This window comes from Macaca thibetana, chromosome 13, assembly GCF_024542745.1.
Source record: "Macaca thibetana thibetana isolate TM-01 chromosome 13, ASM2454274v1, whole genome shotgun sequence".
In the NCBI taxonomy this organism is placed as follows: Eukaryota; Metazoa; Chordata; class Mammalia; order Primates; family Cercopithecidae; genus Macaca; species Macaca thibetana.
Window position 1 is genome coordinate 105,167,540 of NC_065590.1, and position 22,824 is coordinate 105,190,363.

The window sequence follows — 22,824 nt, forward strand, 5'->3', positions numbered from 1 at the left end:
AGCTGCAGGTGACATGTACCGGAGGGTCCAGGGAGGCAGGTGCACTGCGGGAGAAGCCCCAGGGACATGAGCACTCAAAGAAGCCTCCTGAGCTGCAGGTGACATGGAAGGGAAGGTCCAGGGAGGCCGGTGCATTGTGAGAGAAGCCCCAGGGACATGAGCACCCGAGAAAAGCCTCCTGAGCTGCAGGTGACATGCAAGGAAGGGTCCAGGGAGGCAGGTGCATTGTGAGAGAAGCCCCAGGGACATGAGCTCCCGAGAGAAGCCTCCTGAGCTGTAGGTGACATGCAAGGAAGGGTCCAGGGAGGTGGTGCACTGCAGGAGAAGTCCCAGGTACATGGGCATCCTGGAGAAGCCTCCTGAGCTGCAGGTGAGGTTTTCCCGTGCAACCTCTGCTAATGTTACTCAGCAGGAGACAGAGACTTGAGTCTGGGATGGCAAACAGAATGTTGGCAATATCAGTCTTATTTTCCTTCATGCCACTTATAAATGCATTACACTAAGCATGTTGACTTCAATAAATGGCTTGGACATAAAAATTTCAAATTTGACAATATTTTGAAAAAATGGAGGTTAGAATACATTTATTTAGTCCCAGCTTTGGCCCTAGCTAGAAGTAGGGCCTGGGACAAGGCACTTCACCGTCCCCCATCCTATCCTGGGTATTTTCATATGTGTAAAGTACAGATGAGCACCAGGATTCTTCCAGGTCTAGTCCACATTCTGCATTCTTCAGTTGCCATGTGATGTTTTACTTTACACAAGGGATCATCACTTTTCCTCAGAGGCCAGATTATTTTTCTGCATGTAAAGCCCAGGGCTGGGTTTATCTTTACTGTTGCTGGTGAGGCACCGCCCTGTATGTCGTCTTTCCACTGCTGTACAGTTTCTGCCTGTGTAGATAGTTTCTTCCCAGGTAGATTGCACCAGCTCCTCAGAAGACAGATAAATCCTCTGAGGTTTCATCTCCCATATGCTCCATCTTACAATACAGCTCACGGGGGCCAGTCTTTAAATGCTTGCTGGAAAATGTTACTACCTATGAAATAAAAAGGCAGTAAGTAATAGGGCAAATGACTGAAAAGATGTAAATAAGATCACTTGCTACACGCCAATGGATGGCACCCGGTCTTGTTCTATCTAAATGTATAATTCATAATTAGATATGACGGCTTTGCCTTCATGGAAGCCCTCTCGATTGTATCCTCATATTCACAGCCTCCACACCACGCGTGGCTGCACTGTAGACAGAGGACCATGTCCCATGCGGGAAGGGAGCTGATTCAAAGAATGTGCAGCCTCTTTATGTGAGCACAAATGTGTCTTGGTGCTCTGAGAGCCCTAAAGGAGGTGTGTGAGGATCAGAGGGATGGAGAGGAGGCGTGGTTCCATTCTCTGCAGGTAACCAGGGGCTTCCCAAGGGAGGAGACCCTCCCACTGACATTTGAAGGAGCTGCAGAATTGACTGGGAGGAGGTTGTGCGATTCCAGGCTGAGGGAGGACCTTACATGAAGACACGGAGGCGTGAGAAAACACCCCATGTCCACAAATCCATGCCAGTCCATCAGAAGCTTCCCTGAGTACTCAGATGTACCAGATGCTGGACTGCGACCCCGGAGGTCATAGGCCTGTCTCCGCTCTCCAGGAGGGACTTTCGGATCCAGACGGTCTAAGAGGTCACAGGCCTGTCTCTGGTCTCCAAGAGTGACGTTCAGATCCAGACGGTCTGAGAGGTCACAGGCCTGTCTCCGCTCTCCAGGAGGGACTTTCGGATCCAGACGGTCTGCGTTTGGTCTTCTCCGAAGGAGCAGATGTTCATCCCTGGCTGTATATTACGGCCTGTGGACCAGGAAACCCAGGAGCACGATCTGGAGAGAGCAGCTCCGCACAGCTTCTCCAACTCTCCACCTTAACGTAGTGTCCGGCCTTCTCGTGTCGGGTTTCGTTGTGTGTTTTTCACAGCTATGAGATGATCTGACACCTGTTGATTGTTGATGTCATCATGCCTTCTATTCGCATCTATCAAACACTGAGACGCTGGCATCCCCAGAGGGACTCAAGCTCCCCACCATTTCTTACTCATCTCTTTTTTGTGTCTGATGTTTTATAATTTATGAGACTGACCTATTTCCAAATGAAATCCATGAGGAACCCTCTTACAGTAAGAGCTGTTGAAGGAAACCCCGGAGAATCCTACAGAGAATTCTAGAATGAGGGGCCTCTGCAGTCGGGTGGCCGACAGAGCCCCCACCTCTCCCAGTGAACAGCCCCCGTGGAAAGAGGATCACGAGTGTGGAAAGCAGGCAGCACAGAGTGGCTCTGATGAGGGCGGCAGCTCCTGGAGCCCCGGCCGGCTTGCCCAGAGTCCCGTGAGACACCTCTTGAAGGCCCCACAATTCCAGAAAACATAGCTGAGGCCCCTTGAGGATCTGATGAGCCCCTTCCTATGACAAATGAGTCACCTGACACCTGAAGTGACAAAGCGACTCTACCTGGGTTCCGTCTGCAGCGGCCACCTCCTCTTCCTCTGGCTCCCTCAGCAAGTTTTCTACACAGACATGAAGGAAGCAATATTGTGTTTCTCTAAAACAGAAATAAAGTATTCTGCAACTCAGATCTTAGACACAAGTGCGGTGACCAGGCATAGCTGCATTTGAAGATACTCCAGCAGAAACGCATGCATTTTCCAGTGGTTGAGGAGGGGAAGCGTTGGGGGCATGCGTGAGCTTCCCTCTGCCTTATCAGACACTCCCTGCTTGGGGCCTGGCTGGAAATGGGTTGGAGCCTTTTCAGCAAAACAGCTCATCGTTCACCTTAAATGAGTGATGTGGTCATTAAAACAAAACAAACAATAAATGACGCACTGAGGACCTATTGTGTGCACTGCAGGATGGTTTTCTCTTGTGCTCCCTGGAGACTGGGCGGCTTCTGAGGAATCAGCAGAGAGAAATAAATGTTCAGCAACCTTCATCTCAGAAGCTGGTGCCAGGGAGGTAGGAAGAGCTGCCCACTGCTGCACCTCTGTAGTTCATAGATGGCAGGTAGATTGATAGATTATAGATGATAGCGATAGACAGATGATAGCTGATAGATGATCAGATAGATAGATAGATAAATAGATAGATAGATGATAGATAGATGATAGGTGATTGATAGATGGGGAGAGGGAGAGATGATAGAGTGGGGAAGATTTATAGAAAGATGACAGAGGTAGGTGAGTGGGAGCTAAACTATGAAGATGCAAAGGCGTAAGGATGATCTAATGACCTTTGAGAACCCCGAGCAGGAGGTTGGGAGAGTGGGGGAGAGGGGAGGGATAAAAGGCTATATATTGGGTACAGCATATACTGCTTAGATAATGGTCCACTAAAATCCCACAAATCAGCATGAAAGAACTTATCCATGTAACCAAAACCACTCGTACCCCAAGAACTATTGAATTTTTTTAAAACTTTCAAAAAAAGATGACGGAGTATATGGATGATAGATGAGATGATAGGTGCATAGATGATAGATGAATAGATGTGCACCCACATCTCTTGGCCTCACACTCAAGCCACATGCCCAGTGAACCCTATCTCAATGGAGCAGGTGCTTGCTGTGACATGCAGCACCCCTCCCTGAGACCCGTGCTCTGCCATACACCTCTGGTTAGAAACTGGACTGGGCATGACCAGTGTCCCAGTCACATGAGGCATCCTCATGGCCCTGAAGACCCCTTCCTGCTCACACAGAGTCATGGGCTGCCGACAGATGGGACGGAGACACTGAATTAGAGAACACAGACTCTAGAAAGAGGAAGCACAATGGATATTTTGAACTTGTCCTCAAGACACATTTCCTGTAAGATTCTACCCCATTTCCATTTGAAACGTGGGTTTTTTTTTTCTTTTCACTAGATTACTGTGTGAGAATTGCCTGTCCAAAACCAGTATTGCCTGTCACAAGAAAATCTTATATCTCTTGTCAACTGAGTTTAGAAAGAAGATAGATAATGATGATGATGATAATAGATAGATAGATAGATAGATAGATAGATAGATAGATAGATGGATGATTGATGATAGATGATTGGTGATAGAAGATAGAATAGGATAGGATAGATAGAATAGGATAGATAGATAGAATAGGATAGATAGTCAGATAGTTAGGTAGATAGACAGCTAGGTAGATAGGCAGATAGATAGATGGTAAGATAGGTAGATATATAGAAAGATCAGATATATAGATAGGTAGATAGAAAGGTAGATAAATCATAGGTAGGTAGATACGAAGATAAATGGATAGAGATGATAGATAGATAGATAGATAGATAGATAGATAGATAGATAGTACTAGGGATGATGAAGAACTACAGCTTGGAACATCGTATTCCATGACAAATATAACAAAAGCGGTCATATTAAGCTCTATTAAATACACAACCCAAGCTATATTTCCACACGTGGTGACTTTACAGTGGGGCAGCATGCACAATTAAGAAATCTCATGAGCTTTCCTTGGACAAGTATTTCTAATGGTCATTTGGAAAGTACATAAATAGGATACGAATAGCTGTGTCCAGCCAAGATATTATCAAACACCACATAGGCACCCCAGGACAGATGGGTTCAGTTACAAGGTTATGCTTCAACAAAATGTGCAGACACGACAGCTTGTAACTGTCCATTACCACAGAAATTAAAATTGGGGAGATACCATGCAGCAAACATTCTTAATCCTCTTTATAATAACCAGGTTTTAAGGTTTATTATTTGTAGCCTGATGCCCATTAAACTGTTGAGCAACTTTGGAAATCTATGTGGAGCAACAGCTGGTATTTTGCTTGCAATAACTTGCTAGAAAATGCATATTTAATAAGCTTAATGATCTCTCTAGAGAGGCATATTTTGCCTGCATAGAGTGTAGTGTGGTGTGTATATATAATATTTTACATATAATATATTTATATATGATTGTAGGCATGATCATAATTCTTTGAGCTAAGAGTGTTCAGATGTATATCTCCATCACCAAACTAAAAAAAGAAACATCTAATCATTCAAGTACCAGAATTTTACATATTTCACAACTGAATAATTTCTTACCAACCACACCAAGACAAAGTCCTCTGTCCTGAACATCTAAAGAAGGGGCATCTTTAGCCTTTTTTTTTTTTTTTCTGTATTTTCTTATAACTTTTCCCTGGTGCAAACACATAGCAGGTAGAATCATACTTTTTTTTTTTTTTTTGAGGTGGAGTCTCTGTCTGTACCCCAAGCTGGAGTGCAGTGGCCTGATCTTGGCTCTGCCTCCTAGGTTTAAGAGATTCTCCTGCCTCAGCCTCCTGAGTAGCTGGGATTACAGGTGCACACCACCGTGCCCGGCTAATTTCCTTCCTTCCCTTCCTTCCTTCCTTCCTTCCTTCCTTCTTCCTTCCTTCCTTCCTTCCTTCTTTCCTTTTCTTTCTTTCTTTATTTCTTTTCTCTCTCTCTCTCTTTCTTTCCTTCTTTTTTTATTAAGTAGAGACCAAGTTTGGCCTGGCTGGCCTCAAACTTCTGATCTCCGGTGATCCACTCCCAAAGTGCTGGGATTACAGGCATGAGCCACTGCACTCGGCCAGAATCATACATGTTTATAAAGCTTGTTTCTCACTTTTTCAAATCAATTGTAATTACTGTCATTCAAGGTGGTGGTACTGCTGTAACTTCAGGGGTCCCTGGAAAAGAGAACGGCACCTGTGCCGTCTTTGAGGACTCCTGACAGTGGAAGGTAGAGCAGCCACTTGCTGCTGATGTTGTCACAGTGATTGCTGTGAACACAGCACACGAAGCAGAGAATCTCTTCATGGGTGCACTAAGTGCAGTCTCATCATCTGTACTGCTATGCTAACGTTCGATGTGTCCTAGCGCCTTCCTGACGTAGAGCACTGGTGTGGACGTATGCGTGGTCACAAAGACCACACTGAAAATGTCACTGGGACAGACTGACTGCAGGTGTGGTGTTTGTTTTCCGCAGTTTCCTCTCTGGACACGTTCCTCTACGTGACCGTGGCTGGGGCGTCTAACAGGCAGTGGCCGTGGCCAGGACATCTAACAGGCAGCGGCCGTGGCTGGGATGTCTAACAGACAGTGGCCGTGGCTGTGGCGTCTAACGGGCAGTGAGTGCCAGCAGCAGTGGCTGCTCAGGCTCCCATTTGCAGTGTGTTTTCTGACTCACAGTGACTTCAGCGTTTGTGTTGGCCTGGCAGGGGAGGTGCTTGCTTAGAGGGTGGAATGTCCAGCTCGGCACGACCTGAGGCTTTGACTTTGTGCATGCCACTTTATTTTCTAGGTGAAAAGATGGATTAGGTGATTTTCAAGCTTTATCCCTCCACCAGATTTCTCCTGTCCTGAGGGTGTTGCACTAGTAAGTAGAGTCCCAGTCACTAGCTTGTAGCAAGCGGGACACTCCAGGGAGCCCCGTCAACCTTCTGAGGTCTTTCACTAAAATGGAACATCACTTGGAGCACCCTGGTAACCCGAGTATATTCATACAGCAGCTGAGTTCGCCAGTCTCACTGCCACGAGGTAGATGGTTAGAATACTTCTGTGGTAACATTATCAACATTCTAGTCTTGCAGGTGGCAAGGGCAGTGAGTTCTGTTTTGACAGGAAAGAGGCAGTATGATTTCCTGAAAAGCAGGTGCTGATAGAAACACACCTAAGCACTGGCAGACCAGTCAATCCACTCAGTCACTGGAAACAAGGTACTGAACACCCACACCTTTGCTTCGCACCATGGGACTTGGACGAATTAATTAGATGGCAAAGGCTCTAAACCAAAAAGAAAACAGCTAAACTGAGGCAATAGGATAAGCACACACGGAAAATCAAGAGTGCCGGGAGGCGGTTGACACTTAGATGGTAAATGTCCAGCGACACAGAGTTGCTAATGCCACAGGACCCTGAATTCCAGGATGAGCAGGAATGACACCGTGGTGAAGGGGACTTGAGATGAGTCTTAAAGGATCAGTAGGAGAGAACATTCCAGCAAGAAGAATCATAATGAGCATAGAGCTCTGGGGTGAGAATGATGGAAAATGGGCAGCAATCGGGAAGGGCGAAGGTGGACACTCAGTGGAATCTCAAATGGTACAGCAAAGGGGTGACCAAATAGTTTAACTTCTTAACAATTAAGTAGAGACTGGGCGTGGTGGCTCATGCCTGTAATCCCAGCACTTTGGGAGGCCAAGGCAGGTGGATCACTTGAGCCCAGGAGTTCAAGACCAGCCCCGGCAACATGGCAAAACTCCATCTCTACAAAAATACAAACATTAGCTGAGCTTGGTAGTATATCCCTGTGGTCCTAGCTACTTGGTAGGCTGAGGTGAGAGGATCACCTGAGCCTGTGGAGGTGGGTGGAAGGAAAGAAGGAAGGAAGGGAGGAAGGGAAGAAGGGAGGGAAGAGAAGGAGGGAGGGAGTGAGGGAGGGAGGAAAGGGAAGGGAAGGAGGGAGGAAAGAAGGAAGGAAGGATGTAAGGAAGGGAGGAAGGAAGGAAGGACATAAGGAAGGAAGGGAGGAAGAAAGGGAGAGGGAGGGAGGGAAGGAAGGAGGGAAGGGAGGGAAGAAGGGAAGGGAGGAAGGAAGGAAGGAAAAGAGGGTGGGAGGGAGAAAGGAAGGGAGAGGGAGGGAGGGAGGAAAGGAGGAGAGGGAAGGAAGGAGGGAAGGGAAGGAAAGAGGTAAGGGAAGGGAAGGGTGGGGAGGAAGGAAGGAAGGGAAGAGAGGGAGGGAAGGAGGGAAGGAAGGAGGTAAGGGAAAGAAGGAGGGAAGGGAAGGAAGGAGGGAAGGGAAAGAAAGGAAGGAAGGAGGAAGAAGGAGCATTGTTGGTGCGGATGACTGGGGCGGGGTGGGGGGGGGTTTGACCCGGCATACAAGGGTTCACATTAGTTCAAGTCTTTCAGCTTTAAAGGAACAGAGACACACTTTGGGAAGTGTGAACTGGAATTTCAAGAAGAAAAAAATAGACATAGAAGAAACAATCCCAGCAGTCAGAGAACCATGTCTCCTGGAAAGCTGGTTTGGAAAACGTGCATGCGAGCCTCCCATTTGCCCTTTATCCACCTCCGAGATGTGCGTCTGCATGCATTGACAAATGGTCAAAGCCCGAGAGGTACCTTTACCCTCATTATTGAGTTGAAAATAACTCGTTTTCTGGAGTTGAAAGAGATTAAATTTAGTGATTATTGTAACTTTATTTGAATCTTGAATTACTATTCAAGATAATAAATATTTAATAACCAGCTATATCATTTTAAGTGACTTTTAAAAGATAAAAAAAAAACTCCCTGCATTCCAGAAACAGATTTTTTTTAAAAATTCCCTAAGAGGGTCAAGTAAACATTTTAAACAATTATTTGTTGAATGTTTTTCATGTATAGAACATGTCTATCAAGTTTAAGAAAATACATAGCTTTCAAATCAGCTACACCTTTGTAACAATACAGAAAAAAAAATAACTTTAAAAGATGCTAAAATATATTTAAAGTAATATTTAAAAATGAAAGAATATGTAGTTAAAACTGAATTGGTTTTATTAGTGTATACGTTTTAGAAGAAGTTGGAAATGCTAGCTATTTAATTGCATAGTTCAATGATTTCAACTATTTCTGATGTCTTTTTAAGTGCTTTTATATATTCTAGAAACATATAAGAATAACCCTCTAAAGGGCTAGTGGTAAGAAGGGATATCAACTGTTCTTAAGACATGAGGAGAAAGGAAATAAGAAAAGGAGAACTCAGATTTGGAAAGCAGCCCTGCTTGCTAGTCGTTGGGTGTTTCACGTGGACTGTTTTTCATTTGCTGCCCTAAGTGTGTAACATGGGCACCACCCTTCATCTCACAGATGGATAGGCTGAGGCTGAGACAAATACAGCTCCCAGGGTTAAACAGGTGCAGACCCTCAAGCGACTTGGCGAGGCGCACAGACCTTGTGCAGATATTACTGACATTTACGTGGCTCTGGCTGCTGTTCGTGGACCACTCAGATCCGGGTGGCGACCCCAGCCTTCTCTGTTTCCTGTGGATGTGACCAAGGGTCTGAGGTTGTGTCTCCTGGGTTACCCCAAGTTCTCTGTTTCCTGTGGATGTGAATGAGGGTCTGTGGGTTGTGTCTCCTGGGCCAGCATCATGCTCCCTGGACCCACCCCCGACCTCTTCATCTCTGCCCCTCTGCTGGTGCCTTCTTCCGTCCCCAGTCCCCAAACCCCTGTGTCCCTAAGGGTTCAGGGTGGAGCCCTCGCTCTTCCCAGGAAACTGCCTCTTTCCCCATCTTGTCTGTAACGGCCGCCCCCTGACTGCCCCAAACCAACACTTCAGCCCTTCTAGAGGTCACCTAAGCTGAGACGCCTCCAATTTAGCAACCCTAGAGAAACATGGTATTTGTGCATCTGTAAAAGAAGAGATTATAGAGAAGCACCTGTAAGCCTCTCTTCCCAACCAAACCCGAGCCAGCAAAGACCTGAGTCTCCTGTGTCTTCCGTACCAGTGCACACACCTCCACCTGCCAGTGATCTGAGCTGGAAACCAGGCTGCGTCCCACACCTCTCCCCTCACCTCACTCCTGCACATGCTGCCTGTACCTTCCCAGGCCAACCTGTGACCTGACACTGCTCCTCAAATGGCCTTCCACCATCGAGCTGTCCTATCCTCCTCTGATGGTTTCACAGCCCTGAGTCAACTGTGTGGAGGTAATCCCACTGTCTACACTGTCCAGAGCTCCCACGGCTCCTGGGAGGAACAGCACCTGGGAGGCCCTGACTGCCTGCCCCCTCACATCTCCGGCCTCTGACCACTTCCTGCCCATGCAGCCACCCTGAAACTCGCCCTCTGGGTCCCTCTGTCTCTCTGCATCTCTCTGTGCTGTGTCTCTGTCTCAGTCTCCTCCCTACCCCACCCCATTCTTGGTCCCCTGTGAAGCCTCCTCTGTCCTCTCTGGCAGGGTAACTGTGTGTGTCTCTGTGTCCCATGAGGTTGGGAGTAGGTCTGTATTGCTCAGTGACGTGCTTTCCAAATAAAGGAATAAATCAATCATGCAATGTGTTCACTCAGCACATATTTATGTGGCACCTGCTTACTATGTAACAGGCATTAGGGAAAAATAGATGTTCTCATTTAGAGAGATCCTTACCATGGTCCAGTAAGAAATAGGGTCGGATTAATGTCTCCCTTTAGAGATCAGAAAATCAGGACATGGAGAAGGGGTTTGCACATGCCGCCTCCACCGTTACTCAGCTCTGTGATTTCAAGCAAGTGACTCAAAAAATCTCTGTCCCTCCAAGTCAGGAATTACAGCAGAATCTACATCGCAGGTCACCGAGAGGGTTGAATGGATTTGTTTATGGAGAGATTTTAGAAGATGCCAGACACACAGGAAGTGCTTTCTAAGCTGTGCTGATACTAACTGAGCGGGTTTAAAACCAGTGCTCCGGAATTATATTCAAATGCACTTTAAATACGTTAAAAATTACTCCAAAATAAGTGTTTTAACATTGAAGCGAGACAAGAAAAATACCACCTCTAGAAGAGGCGGTGGTGGGGGAATCACTGTCGGGCCTCTGAGCCGACTGGTCGGTCACCCTGATGTTCCGAGCCCCACTCTCCGGTGGGAAAGGCCCGCACACAGGATGCTTCCCACCCTCGCTGCATTCCTCTCTTCACGGCGGTGATAACAGCAGCTGGGAGCAGAGGACACGCTGCCAAGTTTGGTTTTCAGTTACTTGAGACCTTATCCCTGTTTATATTAAAATTGGATAAACAAAACATTCAATAAAAGACAGTTGTACATGACATGGAAGCGTGAGAACGCACTACATAATGTTTTGTGTGTATGAGTTTATGAGGGAAAGCCATGGCCAGCAACTGGTTTTCTAGAATAACCAGAAGCGAAAGACTAGAAGTTGTTGACACCGAGTTAACCACAAAAGGACCGTGAAAGCTGCAACAGCAAAAAGACAGTGTGAGGCATCAGCATGGGCCCAGGAGGCGCGGCCCAGGCCGGCTCGGAGCTGGTGGGGGCAACGGGATGCCAGGCCTCCACGTGTAACCCGACGTAACCTGAACAGGGTGAAAACACCGAAAGCCCAGGTTTTCTCGTTTCTAACCCAGCATGCGTTTGCCTTTTCACTGTACCCAAAGCGTTTTGGACTTCCCCTCCTGTCGCTGGCTGCTGCTGAATTGTGAGAAGCCCAAGGATAAGACAGCGTGGCTTTCTGTGAGATGAGGCCACTGCTGGCTTCCCTGTCCTGTTTCTGCATTGAGAATCATGTTATGGACACACTCCGGAAAAATGACGGGAGGGACTTTTTGTCAACCGAGAACTATTGAGCTACCGTGATCTTATAAGTGATCATATTTACAATCAACTGTGTGAAAAAAGTGCATTATTTTTGGAATCTTAAAATATCATCTATCCTAAAAAGAGATATAAATCCAGGAGAGGATATGTGAGTAAACATCATTCTGTCCGTGCATTGCAGATGTTGAACTCAGTCTTTCAGAATGATGTTCAAATACGAAGGGTCGCCTTTGTGCCTTGGGGGTTGCAGTAGCCACAGAGGTGGCTGGAGCCGCACAGCATCTCTGAGGCACTGACACGGTCAGCTGAGGTCTTGGACGAGGCCGCAGTGCTGGGCTGAGCCCTTCATGGGTGTGGCTGGGCAGCACCACCAGTGCCTCCACATCCTCTCTCCTTCCAGATCACCGCCCCGTCAGCAGACACTCTGTTTGCAGAATACGAGGGTAGGGGGATCCACGCTCCCCAAACTCATGTTCCAGGATGGGGTCCAGGCCGCCGGGCATTGCTGTGGTGGGTTTCTGAGTCCCAACCTTGGAGAGCACGTCTGGACCATCGACATTTGAAATATTCTAAGCCTTTGGAGACCAAGAGGGCTCTGTTGATTTGAGCAGGGCCTCGAGCCACGTGGAGTTGAACACAGATGGCATGGAATGTGCCTGGCAGTTGAATGTGTTGTCACCGTGGAAGTAGATACCAGGAACTGCATAGGAGAATGGGTCAGACAGAGAAGGGATGGAGGGTACTTGTTTGTAGTTGGAGGTATGATTGTATTCACACTTTACGTTAACAGAGAGCAAATCTTGAGCAATGAACCATGTCGAATGGCAGGAAGCACTGGAAGTTTGAGGCCAGATGATTCCAAAGGTTGCAATGCTGAATCCAAGGGTTTGCAAAATGTAGGGCTAGGGAAGTAAAACCAATCCAAGTAAAAATGGAAGACTAGAAGGGACTGAAACCTACACTTCATCAGAAAGTTCCCACCACGAGAAGGGAATCATTTAGGAAATTTAAAACATGTAAAGCTTTAGAGCAGTAAAGGAACTGCTGCTGCTTCTGTTACATTGATAGGTAAACCAAGGCCCAGCCAGAGTCCACGTGCTCAAAGAGGTGCTCACCAAGCCTGGAGCTCAGGCCCCTGGTCGTGTGGTGTGGTCTCCACATCACCACCCTGGATACGCTCAGGCTGTTTGTGAAATGTTTTGTGTATTAAACCAAATGCTGCTTGGTAGGATTATACCAATATTGTCCTGGCGGAGACCAGATGAATGCTTCACTTTCTTTTCCACGTGTGCTTGCCTTTCCATGCACACTCACCTCCTCCAACTGTCTTGAGCAACTCGTTTTTTTTTTTTCTACTCTTGCATATTTATTGTCCCTCTTCGTCCACCACCTTCCCATGCCCAGCAAGTTCAAATGGAGCAGGAGCCATGGCAGCTGCCAGGAGATGGAAAGGCAATGAAAGTGGGCAGGGCCCCCTGCAAGGGAGCCAGTCGCTGCGGGCACAGGGGAGTTCAGAGGACGCGTGAGCAGGAGGCAGCCCGCCTCCCACGCCTGGATGGCCCAGACACGCTCTCCAAGGTTGGGACTCAGAAACCCACCACAGCAATGCGCTACGGCCCAGACCCCATCCTCCCAGACGTCCTCCTAGCCAGACACGCTGTCCTCCAAAGTCTCAGCGGTCCCAGGTGATCATGAGTGAAGCCCAGGTGTGCTCACTTCTAACTGCAGCGTCCGTTTTAAGGAAAATCTCCACTCCCCTGCTCGAAACCTCACAGCGCCAACATCGCACAGTCTGAGCACAAGTGAGCCGTCTTGAAAAGGAGGGCGGCTGTGCGTGTGAATGAGCAAGGAGAAAATGAAACAGGAGCCCCAGCTTACACCCTTGGAGGAAGCTTCCAGTCACCTCACCTCCAAGCCAGGTGGGGTGACGTCATTTCCCAGCACTCGGGACTCATAGATGGTCACCGGTAGGCCTAGTTATCTGTTTAGTGAACGGTGCTGTGCAGGTGGCCTCAATGCAGAACAGACAGTGTCAAACAAACGCATTGACTCACTGACAAAGGAGAAGGAAACTGGGAAGAGCCCCAGTCGTCATGACCCGAGACACTGAGGGCAGGCTCTGGAGGAACCATCCATGCACAGCTGCATCTACTATCTGCTATCTGGACAAACACAGAAGGTGTCCACCGGAACCAGTCCACTCAGATACAGGCGGCCCTCTGAGGAGGTTGGTTGGTGTTGGGCTTAGACTTCACAGGTTGTCCGGTGGTAATTCAGCATGAAGGTATGGCTGGCTCTGAGATGATTATCTCAGATTATCCTTTCACAAATGAAAATGTTTGCATAAAAGGAATCTCAGAAATCTGTATTTCATGTTTGAAATGTTATGTAGACTATCGAATTTTTTTCTTGAATTATCTGGTTATTAAAATTGTTATTCTTGTTTTGCTTATTATGTTTTTAAGGGATGATAACATTTCACCCTAGTGTTTCAGGGCTGACAGAGACTTAGAAGTCATCTAACTGCCCTCATCTTACAAATTTAAAAAGTGACATCCAAATTGATGAAGGAACTCCCTGAGTGACGCAGCAAGGTGGAAATGAAGTCCGTACCCCATGCTTGTGTCTTCCAGGGCAGCGGTCCCCATCCTTTCTGGCCCCAGGGACCGGTTTCATGGAAGACAGCTTTTCCACGGTTTGGGGGTGGAGAGGATGTAATTCAAGTGCATTACATTTTTTGTGCACTTTATTTTTATTACTACATTGTAATATATGATGAAATAATTTTACAACTCACCATCATGTAGAACCAGTGGGAGCTTGTTTTTCTGCAACTAGATGTCCCATCTGGGGTGACGGGAGACAGTGACAGATCATCAGGCATTAGATTCTCATAAGGAGCCGCAACCTAGATCCCTCCCATGCACCATTCTCAACAGGGTTCAAGCTCCTGTGAGAATCTGATGTGGCTACTGATCTGACAGGAGGCAGAGCTCAGGTGGTCTTGTGAGCAATAGGGAGTGGCTGTAAATACAGAAGAAGCTTTGCTCGCTTGCCTGCCGCCCCCTCCTGCTATGTGGCCCAGTTCCTAACAGGCCACGAACCACTACGCATCAAGAAAAACTGGTTTCCTAAGAAACACAAAACTGTTTATCTTCACTTTCACTAGTGTAATTGGTCTAAACTGTTTTAGAAGTATTGATAGAAGAAACAAACAGGACAATCATTAGTTTCCAAAACTTTCAGGGGTGACATATTTGTTGGATAATCGGATACCTGAATAAAAATTTAAAAATAGCAAAAGTTTCTTATTATTACCACTATTACACAGCAGTTCCTATCATTCATTGAGTACCTAGTAGGTGCCAGGTACACTACTAACTTCTTTACATAGATATATATATATTTTTTTTTCTTCATCTCATCCTTAATGCAGCCATGTGAGATTAGCATTTGTGTGACTTTACAGCAGATGATATTCATGTGTAAGGTTGAACATCTGTCCAAAGTCAGTCAGTCAACAAGACCTGCCGTGGGCAACGCAAGCTCCTCCTGGTCCGTACACACCGTGTCCTACTCCCACAGTCTCTCCCAGCACCTTCTTACCCAGGGTCTGACTGCACCAAGAAGTTCCCTCGTGGCCCTTGGTCCTCCTGGCCTCTCTCGTCTGTCTGATGATCTAGGCACCCTCCTCAGCTCACCTTCTCATCTCAGTCCCCGTCTGAACATGGCACTGGCTGTCTTCTGCTCCCTGCATCTCTAGCCTGCACCTCCTCTCCTCTGTCCTCCGCTTTGCACCCTGCCATTACCTATCCAACATGCATTTTCATTGCATTATTGAATGCTTAAAAGAACTCGAATCACTCCCTGTTTCGTGGGTCAGAATCCAGAGTCCCATCATTCATCCATGAGGTTGATCTGACCCCACCTGACTCTCCACTCTAACCTCTACCCCCGGCCCAGCCCCGCTGCACACACTCTGTGCCCCAGCCTTCGGGGTTTGTGTGTGTTTCAGTTTTGTGAGCCTGTGGTGTTCTTACGTATGTTCATGTCTTTTGCAGATTGTTTTAATTGGGATGTATTGAAATGCTTTCTTTCCCTCCCACACATCCTTTATGTGTCTGTGAAAGCTCATCAGCAGCCTCACCTCTTCCTGACAGCCTTGCTAGCTCCCATGCATGCCTGCCCTCTGTGTACAGGACATAGAACCTCTGCACATTTTCATCATGGGATTTCTCACGGTTCATCCCTTCATTCCGCAAATGCCTGTGGAGTGTCTCTGACATGCCGGGTGTTTGGCGCACAGTGTACACAGAAGGGAGTGGTTCTAAAATGGTATTTCTGACTTGTCTAAGTCCCTTGTTAGAGCATAAAGCCTTCGTGTGAGGATCTGTGCCACTCATCTCTAAACTCCAGCATAGCCCAGGACCCACCATAGAGGAGTCGCCCAAATAGTAAACACTGGTTGGGGTCATGACTGAATGATGATTCACGATCCCAGATTCAAAGCCAAGCTAGTCAGGGTGTGCAGGACCCCCCTGCAGAACCACAGGCCAGTGAGAGAGGCCACACATCTCACCCTGCAGAACAGTGGACCAGTGAGAGAGGCCACACATCTCACCCTGCAGAACCACGGGCCAGTGAGAGAGGCCACACATCTCACCCTGCAGAACCACGGGCCAGTGAGAGAGGCCACACATCTCACCCTGCAGAACCACGGGCCAGTGAGAGAGGCCACACATCTCACCCTGCAGAACCACGGGCCAGTGAGAGAGGCCACACATCCCACCCTGCAGAACCACGGGCCAGTGAGAGAGGCCACACATCTCACCCTGCAGAACCGTGGGCCAGTGAGAGAGGCCACACATCTCACCCTGCAGAACCGTGGGCCAGTGAGAGAGGTCACACATCTCACCCTGCAGAACCACGGGCCAGTGAGAGAGGCCACACATCTCACCCTGCAGAACCGTGGGCCAGTGAGAGAGGCCACACATCTCACCCTGCAGAACCACGGGCCAGTGAGAGAGGCCACACATCTCGCCCTGAAGAACCACGGGCCAGTGAGAGAGGCCACACATCTCGCCCTGCAGAACAGTGGACCAGTGAGAGAGGCCACACGTCTCACCCTGCAGAACCACGTGCCAGTGAGAGAGGCCACACATCTCGCCCTGCAGAACCGTGGGCCAGTGAGAGAGGCCACACATCTCACCCTGCAGAACCACGGGCCAGTGAGAGAGGCCACACATCTCACCCTGCAGAACCACGGGCCAGTGAGAGAGGCCACACATCTCGCCCTGCAGAACCACGGGCCAGTGAGAGAGGCCACACATCTCGCCCTGCAGAACCGTGGGCCAGTGAGAAAAGCCACACGTCTCACCCTGCAGAGCCATGGGCCAGTGAGAGAGGCCACACGTCTCACCCTGCAGAACCACGGGCCAGTGAGAGAGGCCACACGTCTCACCTTGCAGAACCACGGGCCAGTGAGAGAGGCCACACATCTCGCCCTGCAGAACCATGGGCCAGTGAGAGAGGCCACACATCTCGCCCTGCAGAACCGTGGGCCAGTGAGAAAAGCCACACGTCTCACCCTGCAGAACCACGGGCCAGTGAGAGAGGCCACACGTCTCACCCTGCAGAACCACGGGCCAGTGAGAGAGGCCACACGTCTCACCCTGCAGAACCACGGGCCAGTGAGAGAGGCCACACGTCTCACCCTGCAGAACCACGGGCCAGTGAGAGAGGCCACACGTCTCACCCTGCAGAACCACGGGCCAGTGAGAGAGGCCACACGTCTCACCCTGCAGAACCACGTGCCAGTGAGAGAGGCCACACATCTCACCCTGCAGAACCACGGGCCAGTGAGAGAGGCCACACATCTCGTTCTGCATAAATGGAGTGTTTGCCTGTGGTAGTTTGCCTCTATGTCTTCCCTATCACACCTATTTTTTTTTTTTGTAGTATATATATTATTTCTAGAACAAAAGTGAATTTGTAATGTGGCTTTGAAAATCGTTCTTTCTCAGTGAGAACACTTGGACACAGGGTGGCGAACATCACACACCAGGGCCTGTCGTGGGGTGGGGGAAGGGGGGAGGGATAGCATTAGGAGATATACCTACTGTAAATGATGAGTTAGTGGGTGCAGCACACCAACATAGCACATGTATACATATGTAACAAACCTGCATGTTGTGCACATGTACCCTCAAACTTAAAGTATAATAATAATAATAAAAAAATCATTCTTTCTCAAGGAAAGACTGTAAGCTTCTGCTGTAAGGAAGGGTCTTGTCCAATCCTGATTTCAGCATGATTTAGTGGTGATTACCGCTAACACTGAAGTTGTTTTCTGGAATGCTGGCGTGGGACTAATAACATCTAAGACTGAGGAAGTTCTGCACAACTTTGAATGATGCAGTTGCTTTCATAATAACGTTGACAAGCCCTATGGCTCATCTTGTTTCAGGAGGTTATCAAGTCTAAAGATATAATTTAATCCATAAAATATACAAATCCAAATATATCCAAAGCTCTTTCACGACATAGACATTTTTATATTTTACATAAATATGTATGTAAATATAATGGGATTAAAATAAATCTTGCTTCAGATGTATATTATACATAATATATATTTGGTAAAATGTTTCATAAATTAAATTTGTATTGTCAATTGCATGTTATGTACGTTATGCAAACCAACCTCATGAATTTTCGTAGAATCTCTGGAATTGTAGGAATGAGGAACTAGGAGACTCGGACTAAATGTGAATGGTAACGAGACAAATATGAGCTGTATTTATTCACACCATCACTTCATTAACAGATTCCAGCACACTTCGGGGGACGTGTGTGTTTATGTCTCTCTGGTGTTTGTATGGATGACATTCATGATAAGCCTTTAAGTACCTTGATCAAGGCTCCCATTGGTCTGATTTTAAAAGACAGTAACACAGATCTTTTTTTTTTCTCTCTCTCTCCCCTGCCTTCTCTTTTTTTTTTTTTATTAGTGTATATGGTTGTCCCTTGGCGAAAAAAAGAAAAACACAAGATAAACAGCCCCAGGAACCTGCTCCTAAACGAAAGCCATTTGCCGTGAAAGCAGACAGCTCCTCAGTGGATGAGTGTGATGACAGTGATGGGACTGAGGACATGGACGAGAAGGAGGAGGATGAGGGGGAGGAGTACTCCGAGGACAATGAGGAGCCAGGGGATGAGGACGAGGAGGATGAGGAGGGGGACCGGGAGGAGGAGGAGGAAATCGAGGAGGAGGATGAGGACGATGACGAGGATGGAGAAGATGTGGAGGATGAAGAAGAGGAAGAGGAGGAGGAGGAGGAAGAGGAGGAAGAAGAAAACGGTAATCTTTAAAATATTAGCAAAATAACAAGTTGTGATTTGGGTCCACTGTTCAAGGTGAATTGCCGGCTGTTACTATGAATGATTGGCATATAAAGAAATCATTTTGCTTGGTCAATACTGAGAAAATTAACCTCTTAGGTGAACTGAACACTTCTATTGAAGAATTCTTCAGATTCTCTGTTACACTTCAGATTTTATGTCAGTCTAATTTTTATTCAGGTTGGTTGTCAGTAATTTGCTGAGATATTTACGGTGTACCTTTCTGATTATCTTAACAAAATGTATCAAGGAAGTTAAGTTAGCAGACCTGGTCTTTAATTTTACATTTTCTTGAATGCTCTATCCATGAGATACAATGATTGGGCAAAACAGTGTTGTTGGAATGGCTTAGCCCAGGTACCTCCTTAGGGGAGTTGGAACTCCTGCCTAACTACTGGTACATCAACCAGCAAAGTGAGTTTTGTCTGTAGATTGCCAAAGCTTTGCTTTAGTGATGGTCACGTAGTTGGGATGAAAGGAAGTACTATTGCTATACGATAATCAATCAGCCCGTCATCTGCTTCCATATGTGAGAGCTGTGTTTCTGGTCTGGGGTTTCCGGTGCCCTGAGACATGTGGGGGAGAAGGCCGCCGTGCTAGGTGTTGGGGATGTTCCCGGCAGTGCATTTACGGTGACGTGGTTTTCATATCCAGTGTTCTGTCACTATCTGACGCACAATACAACTTCAAAACTAACGCTTTCATAGAAGCCATTGCTTCTGAGGAAAGAGGTGGGAGTTTTGTGGTTTGTTTGTTTGCTTGCTTGTTCGTTTTTTTGCAAAGCCTAGCTATCATCTTTATTGGCTTAGGGTTTTCCTCATAGAAATGCCCAAACATGTTGAAAGGGAAGGGAATTTTCTTTCTTGCCCTTCTCCCTTGGGCTCAAAAGTTCTTCAAGAGTCTGATTTCCAGGAGGACTAATTTCTGGACACAAAGGGTGGTTGTTTGAGCCAGTGGGTCCATACATCAGGTCCCCTCCATACATCAGGTCCCTCCATACATCAGGTCCCTCCATACATCAGGTCCCTCCGTACATCAGGTCCCCTCCATACATCAGGTCCCTCCATACATCAGGTGCCTCCATATATCAGGTCCCTCCATACATCAGGGAGATGTGAGTTGCTTGTTGCTAATCTCATGGGCAGGCTTAAATTACCACTCCTCCTTCAGAAGTCAGAGGAGTTTGTACTAGGAAACCTGAATTTTAGGAAATAATCCTAGATTGTGACAGTGGCTTAAGATTCTAATGCAAAGAATCCATCACTTACATGTACATAAATACACAGGCACAGATAGACATATAGAAGATAGATATGTGTATGTACACGTAGATGCATATGTACACACACATAGATATGTATACACATAGATGCATATGCACACACACACATTAGATATGTATATATACACATAGATGCATATGCACACACACATATTAGATATGTATATATACACATAGATGCATATGCACACACACATAGATATACACATAGATGCATATGCACACACACATATTAGATATGTATATATACACATAGATGCATATGCACACACACACATTAGATATGTATATATACACATAGATGCATATGCACACACATTAGATATGTATATATACACATAGATGCATATGCACACACACATGCATTATGTAAATTAAAATTAGTCTCCCAAGATTTTTTGTCTGTCTATGGTAGAATGCTGGGTGGAGAAGCCTATCAGAACACATATCAACAGACTTACCGTCATTGCTATTAAATCTACCGGGGACACGAGGCACCAGTGTCATTAATGAGATGGTAAGAATTAAAATGATAGATTTGTATAGTAAAATATTTGGAAAGTAGATCAACCTGGCAAATTATTTCTGAACACTGTATTAAGTAAGTGTGGTTTTGAGGGACCTCATTAATCATGGAGGCTGATTGATGATCTGTAACTTGACCAGGGCTTACCAGAAAGATGGTTACAGTGTGGCCGTTTCACGTTCTCATGCCGTTTGGAAAGCAGGAGGCATTCGTGTTTGGTGTGACGATTAAGATAGGAAATCTGTAAATAGGTATCGTTTACACCAGGGACCTTAACCAGGTTTTGCTCTCCATTTTCTAGAATTAAAAATTCAGTTTTAGTTTATGGTCAAATTTAAATATTTCTTTAAAAGTACGAAGTGATATACTTTGAAAGGTAGTCAGAAGCCCTTATTGAAACAGTTTGAGAATGTGACTGCGTAGGCTTTGTTTATTCTGACTTGAACACTTAGGACGTAATTGTTTTTAAAAGCCAGAAAGCAAACTAGAATTAAAGACATTTTTGCCAGAATAATGTGAGTAAATGGGCACCCAGTGGATGTGTGACAGCGCCGCAAAGGAACAATGGCTGATTGTGCCTCAGGACCTAGGATTTCTAACTCTGTGGCCAGACCTGGCGTGGTGACCACCTCTCAGGTGGTCAGTTTCAGGTGGTCAGTCTCAGGTAGTCACCTCTCAGGTGGTCAGCAAGTGCTGAGTCCAGAGCACGGAAGACAGGAGGTGCCGAAAGCAAACAGCTGTGAGAGGTAGCAGGACCATGAAATAATTCGTAGTCAATTGTGGGGTGTCTGGTTTCAGAATTCATGTTCAGCGGTTGGCTCCCAAGGAAATAACTTCTATTATCACCTATGACGTGACCCTTAAAGGAATCAAATGAACTACTCAGGAAGGCTGCAGCCACAGTGAGATGTTGTGAGATAACCTACCTGCTAGCGGTGTGAGACAGGTGCACCCAGTTTACTGAGCATCCTGGCAGTAGAGCGTGATACTCCACTCCCTTTCAGAGAGCCTCTCATGAGAATCCCAGGTCCCAGGCAGCCACTTAGGACCAACAGCATTTGCATGCCCTGTGGGGACCTTCCACCAGGTTTCCATTGCCACAGCTTCTCTGGAGGGACACCGAAGGCTTGTTTGATTTCTAAGGCAAACAAATGCATTTCTCCCAAGAATTAATCACCTGAGAGGCCTGATTCCTGGAGACACACTCACGAAGCCTTTCTCTCGGAGAAAGATGCCTCCACTGGGGGAGCCCCACCTGGGTGTTTCAACACCACATTTAGCCAACGTCACCTGCAGGTTCTCCAGCTGGATGGAATATCTTCTGGTCTCTTATACCCCGTCAGGGTCAGAAATCTCCAAGCAGCTTCTATATCAAAGGAACAGGATAACTCTGTTGTCAGAGCAGTCATTTTACGTGATCAAACTCCTAGTTTAATGTATTGAAAGGAGGCTTTGAAAGGCGTACATCAGCCCATCTCCTGTTTGAATATTCTCGCTGTTGAGCACGTTATATTTTACCTTACTGTTAAATGTAGTGCCAAAATCTCTATCAACGAATGTAAATGTCTGCCATGACAGCAGCATTTTTAATGTGAGATGTGCAGCGTAAGTACAGGAGATTCCATACGGTGCCTACCAGAGATGTCCTTTTGTCCCTTCCAGAGGCTTGGCAGAAACCATGCATTCCCTAAAAGCTGGGGGGTCCCGTTCTTGGCAGAAACCATGCATTCCCTAAAAGCTAGGGGGTCCCGTTCTTGGCAGAAACCATGCATTCCCTAAAAGCTGGGGGGTCCCGTTCTTGGCAGAAACCATGCATTCCCTAAAAGCTGGGGGGTCCCGTTCTGTGTCTGAGTGCTGGAGCTCTGAGTCAGCATCCTGAGGCTGGCCTTTCGTGTTCCTTGGGTGACACTCACAGTGACTGCTATGTCCCTGGGCCAGCAACAGATTCCCCTAAAGTTGATTGTACCCCTTTTCTAACACATAGCAGCAGAGACAATGACCTGAGGTTAAAAGGAAGCCACGTGGTCAGAGCACGGAGCCTAGTGTGAGTGGCACAGGTGCCCATCTGACTGCAGAAACCAGGGCATCGTGATGGAGCTGCTGGGACAAGTTCACGCTGGCCTCAGCCTCGCGAGTAGAGAGAAAGTCTCAGGTGACTTATCCCGGCTGGATGCCATTATTTGTTCATCCAGTCGAGCATTTTCACTTCTATAATAAACTGAAATGTGGACTTTACTAAGAGGTTTTGTTTTAGATAAAACAAACGTATACAAACTCCCAGATTATTACAATAAGAACCC

The 22,824-nt window shown here is 46.9% G+C and overlaps 1 protein-coding gene across 23 annotated transcripts in view; it reads left to right on the forward strand.

Annotated features, from left to right (window-relative positions):
• Positions 1–22,824, forward strand: part of MYT1L (myelin transcription factor 1 like) — a 536,335-nt gene that overhangs the window by 366,375 nt on the left and 147,136 nt on the right. For all 23 annotated transcript variants that reach the window (XM_050753176.1, XM_050753173.1, XM_050753193.1 and 20 more), the window contains one exon: positions 18,326–18,675. In XM_050753176.1, the coding sequence (XP_050609133.1) occupies positions 18,326–18,675 (350 nt within the window). The remainder of the gene's footprint in view (positions 1–18,325; positions 18,676–22,824) is intronic.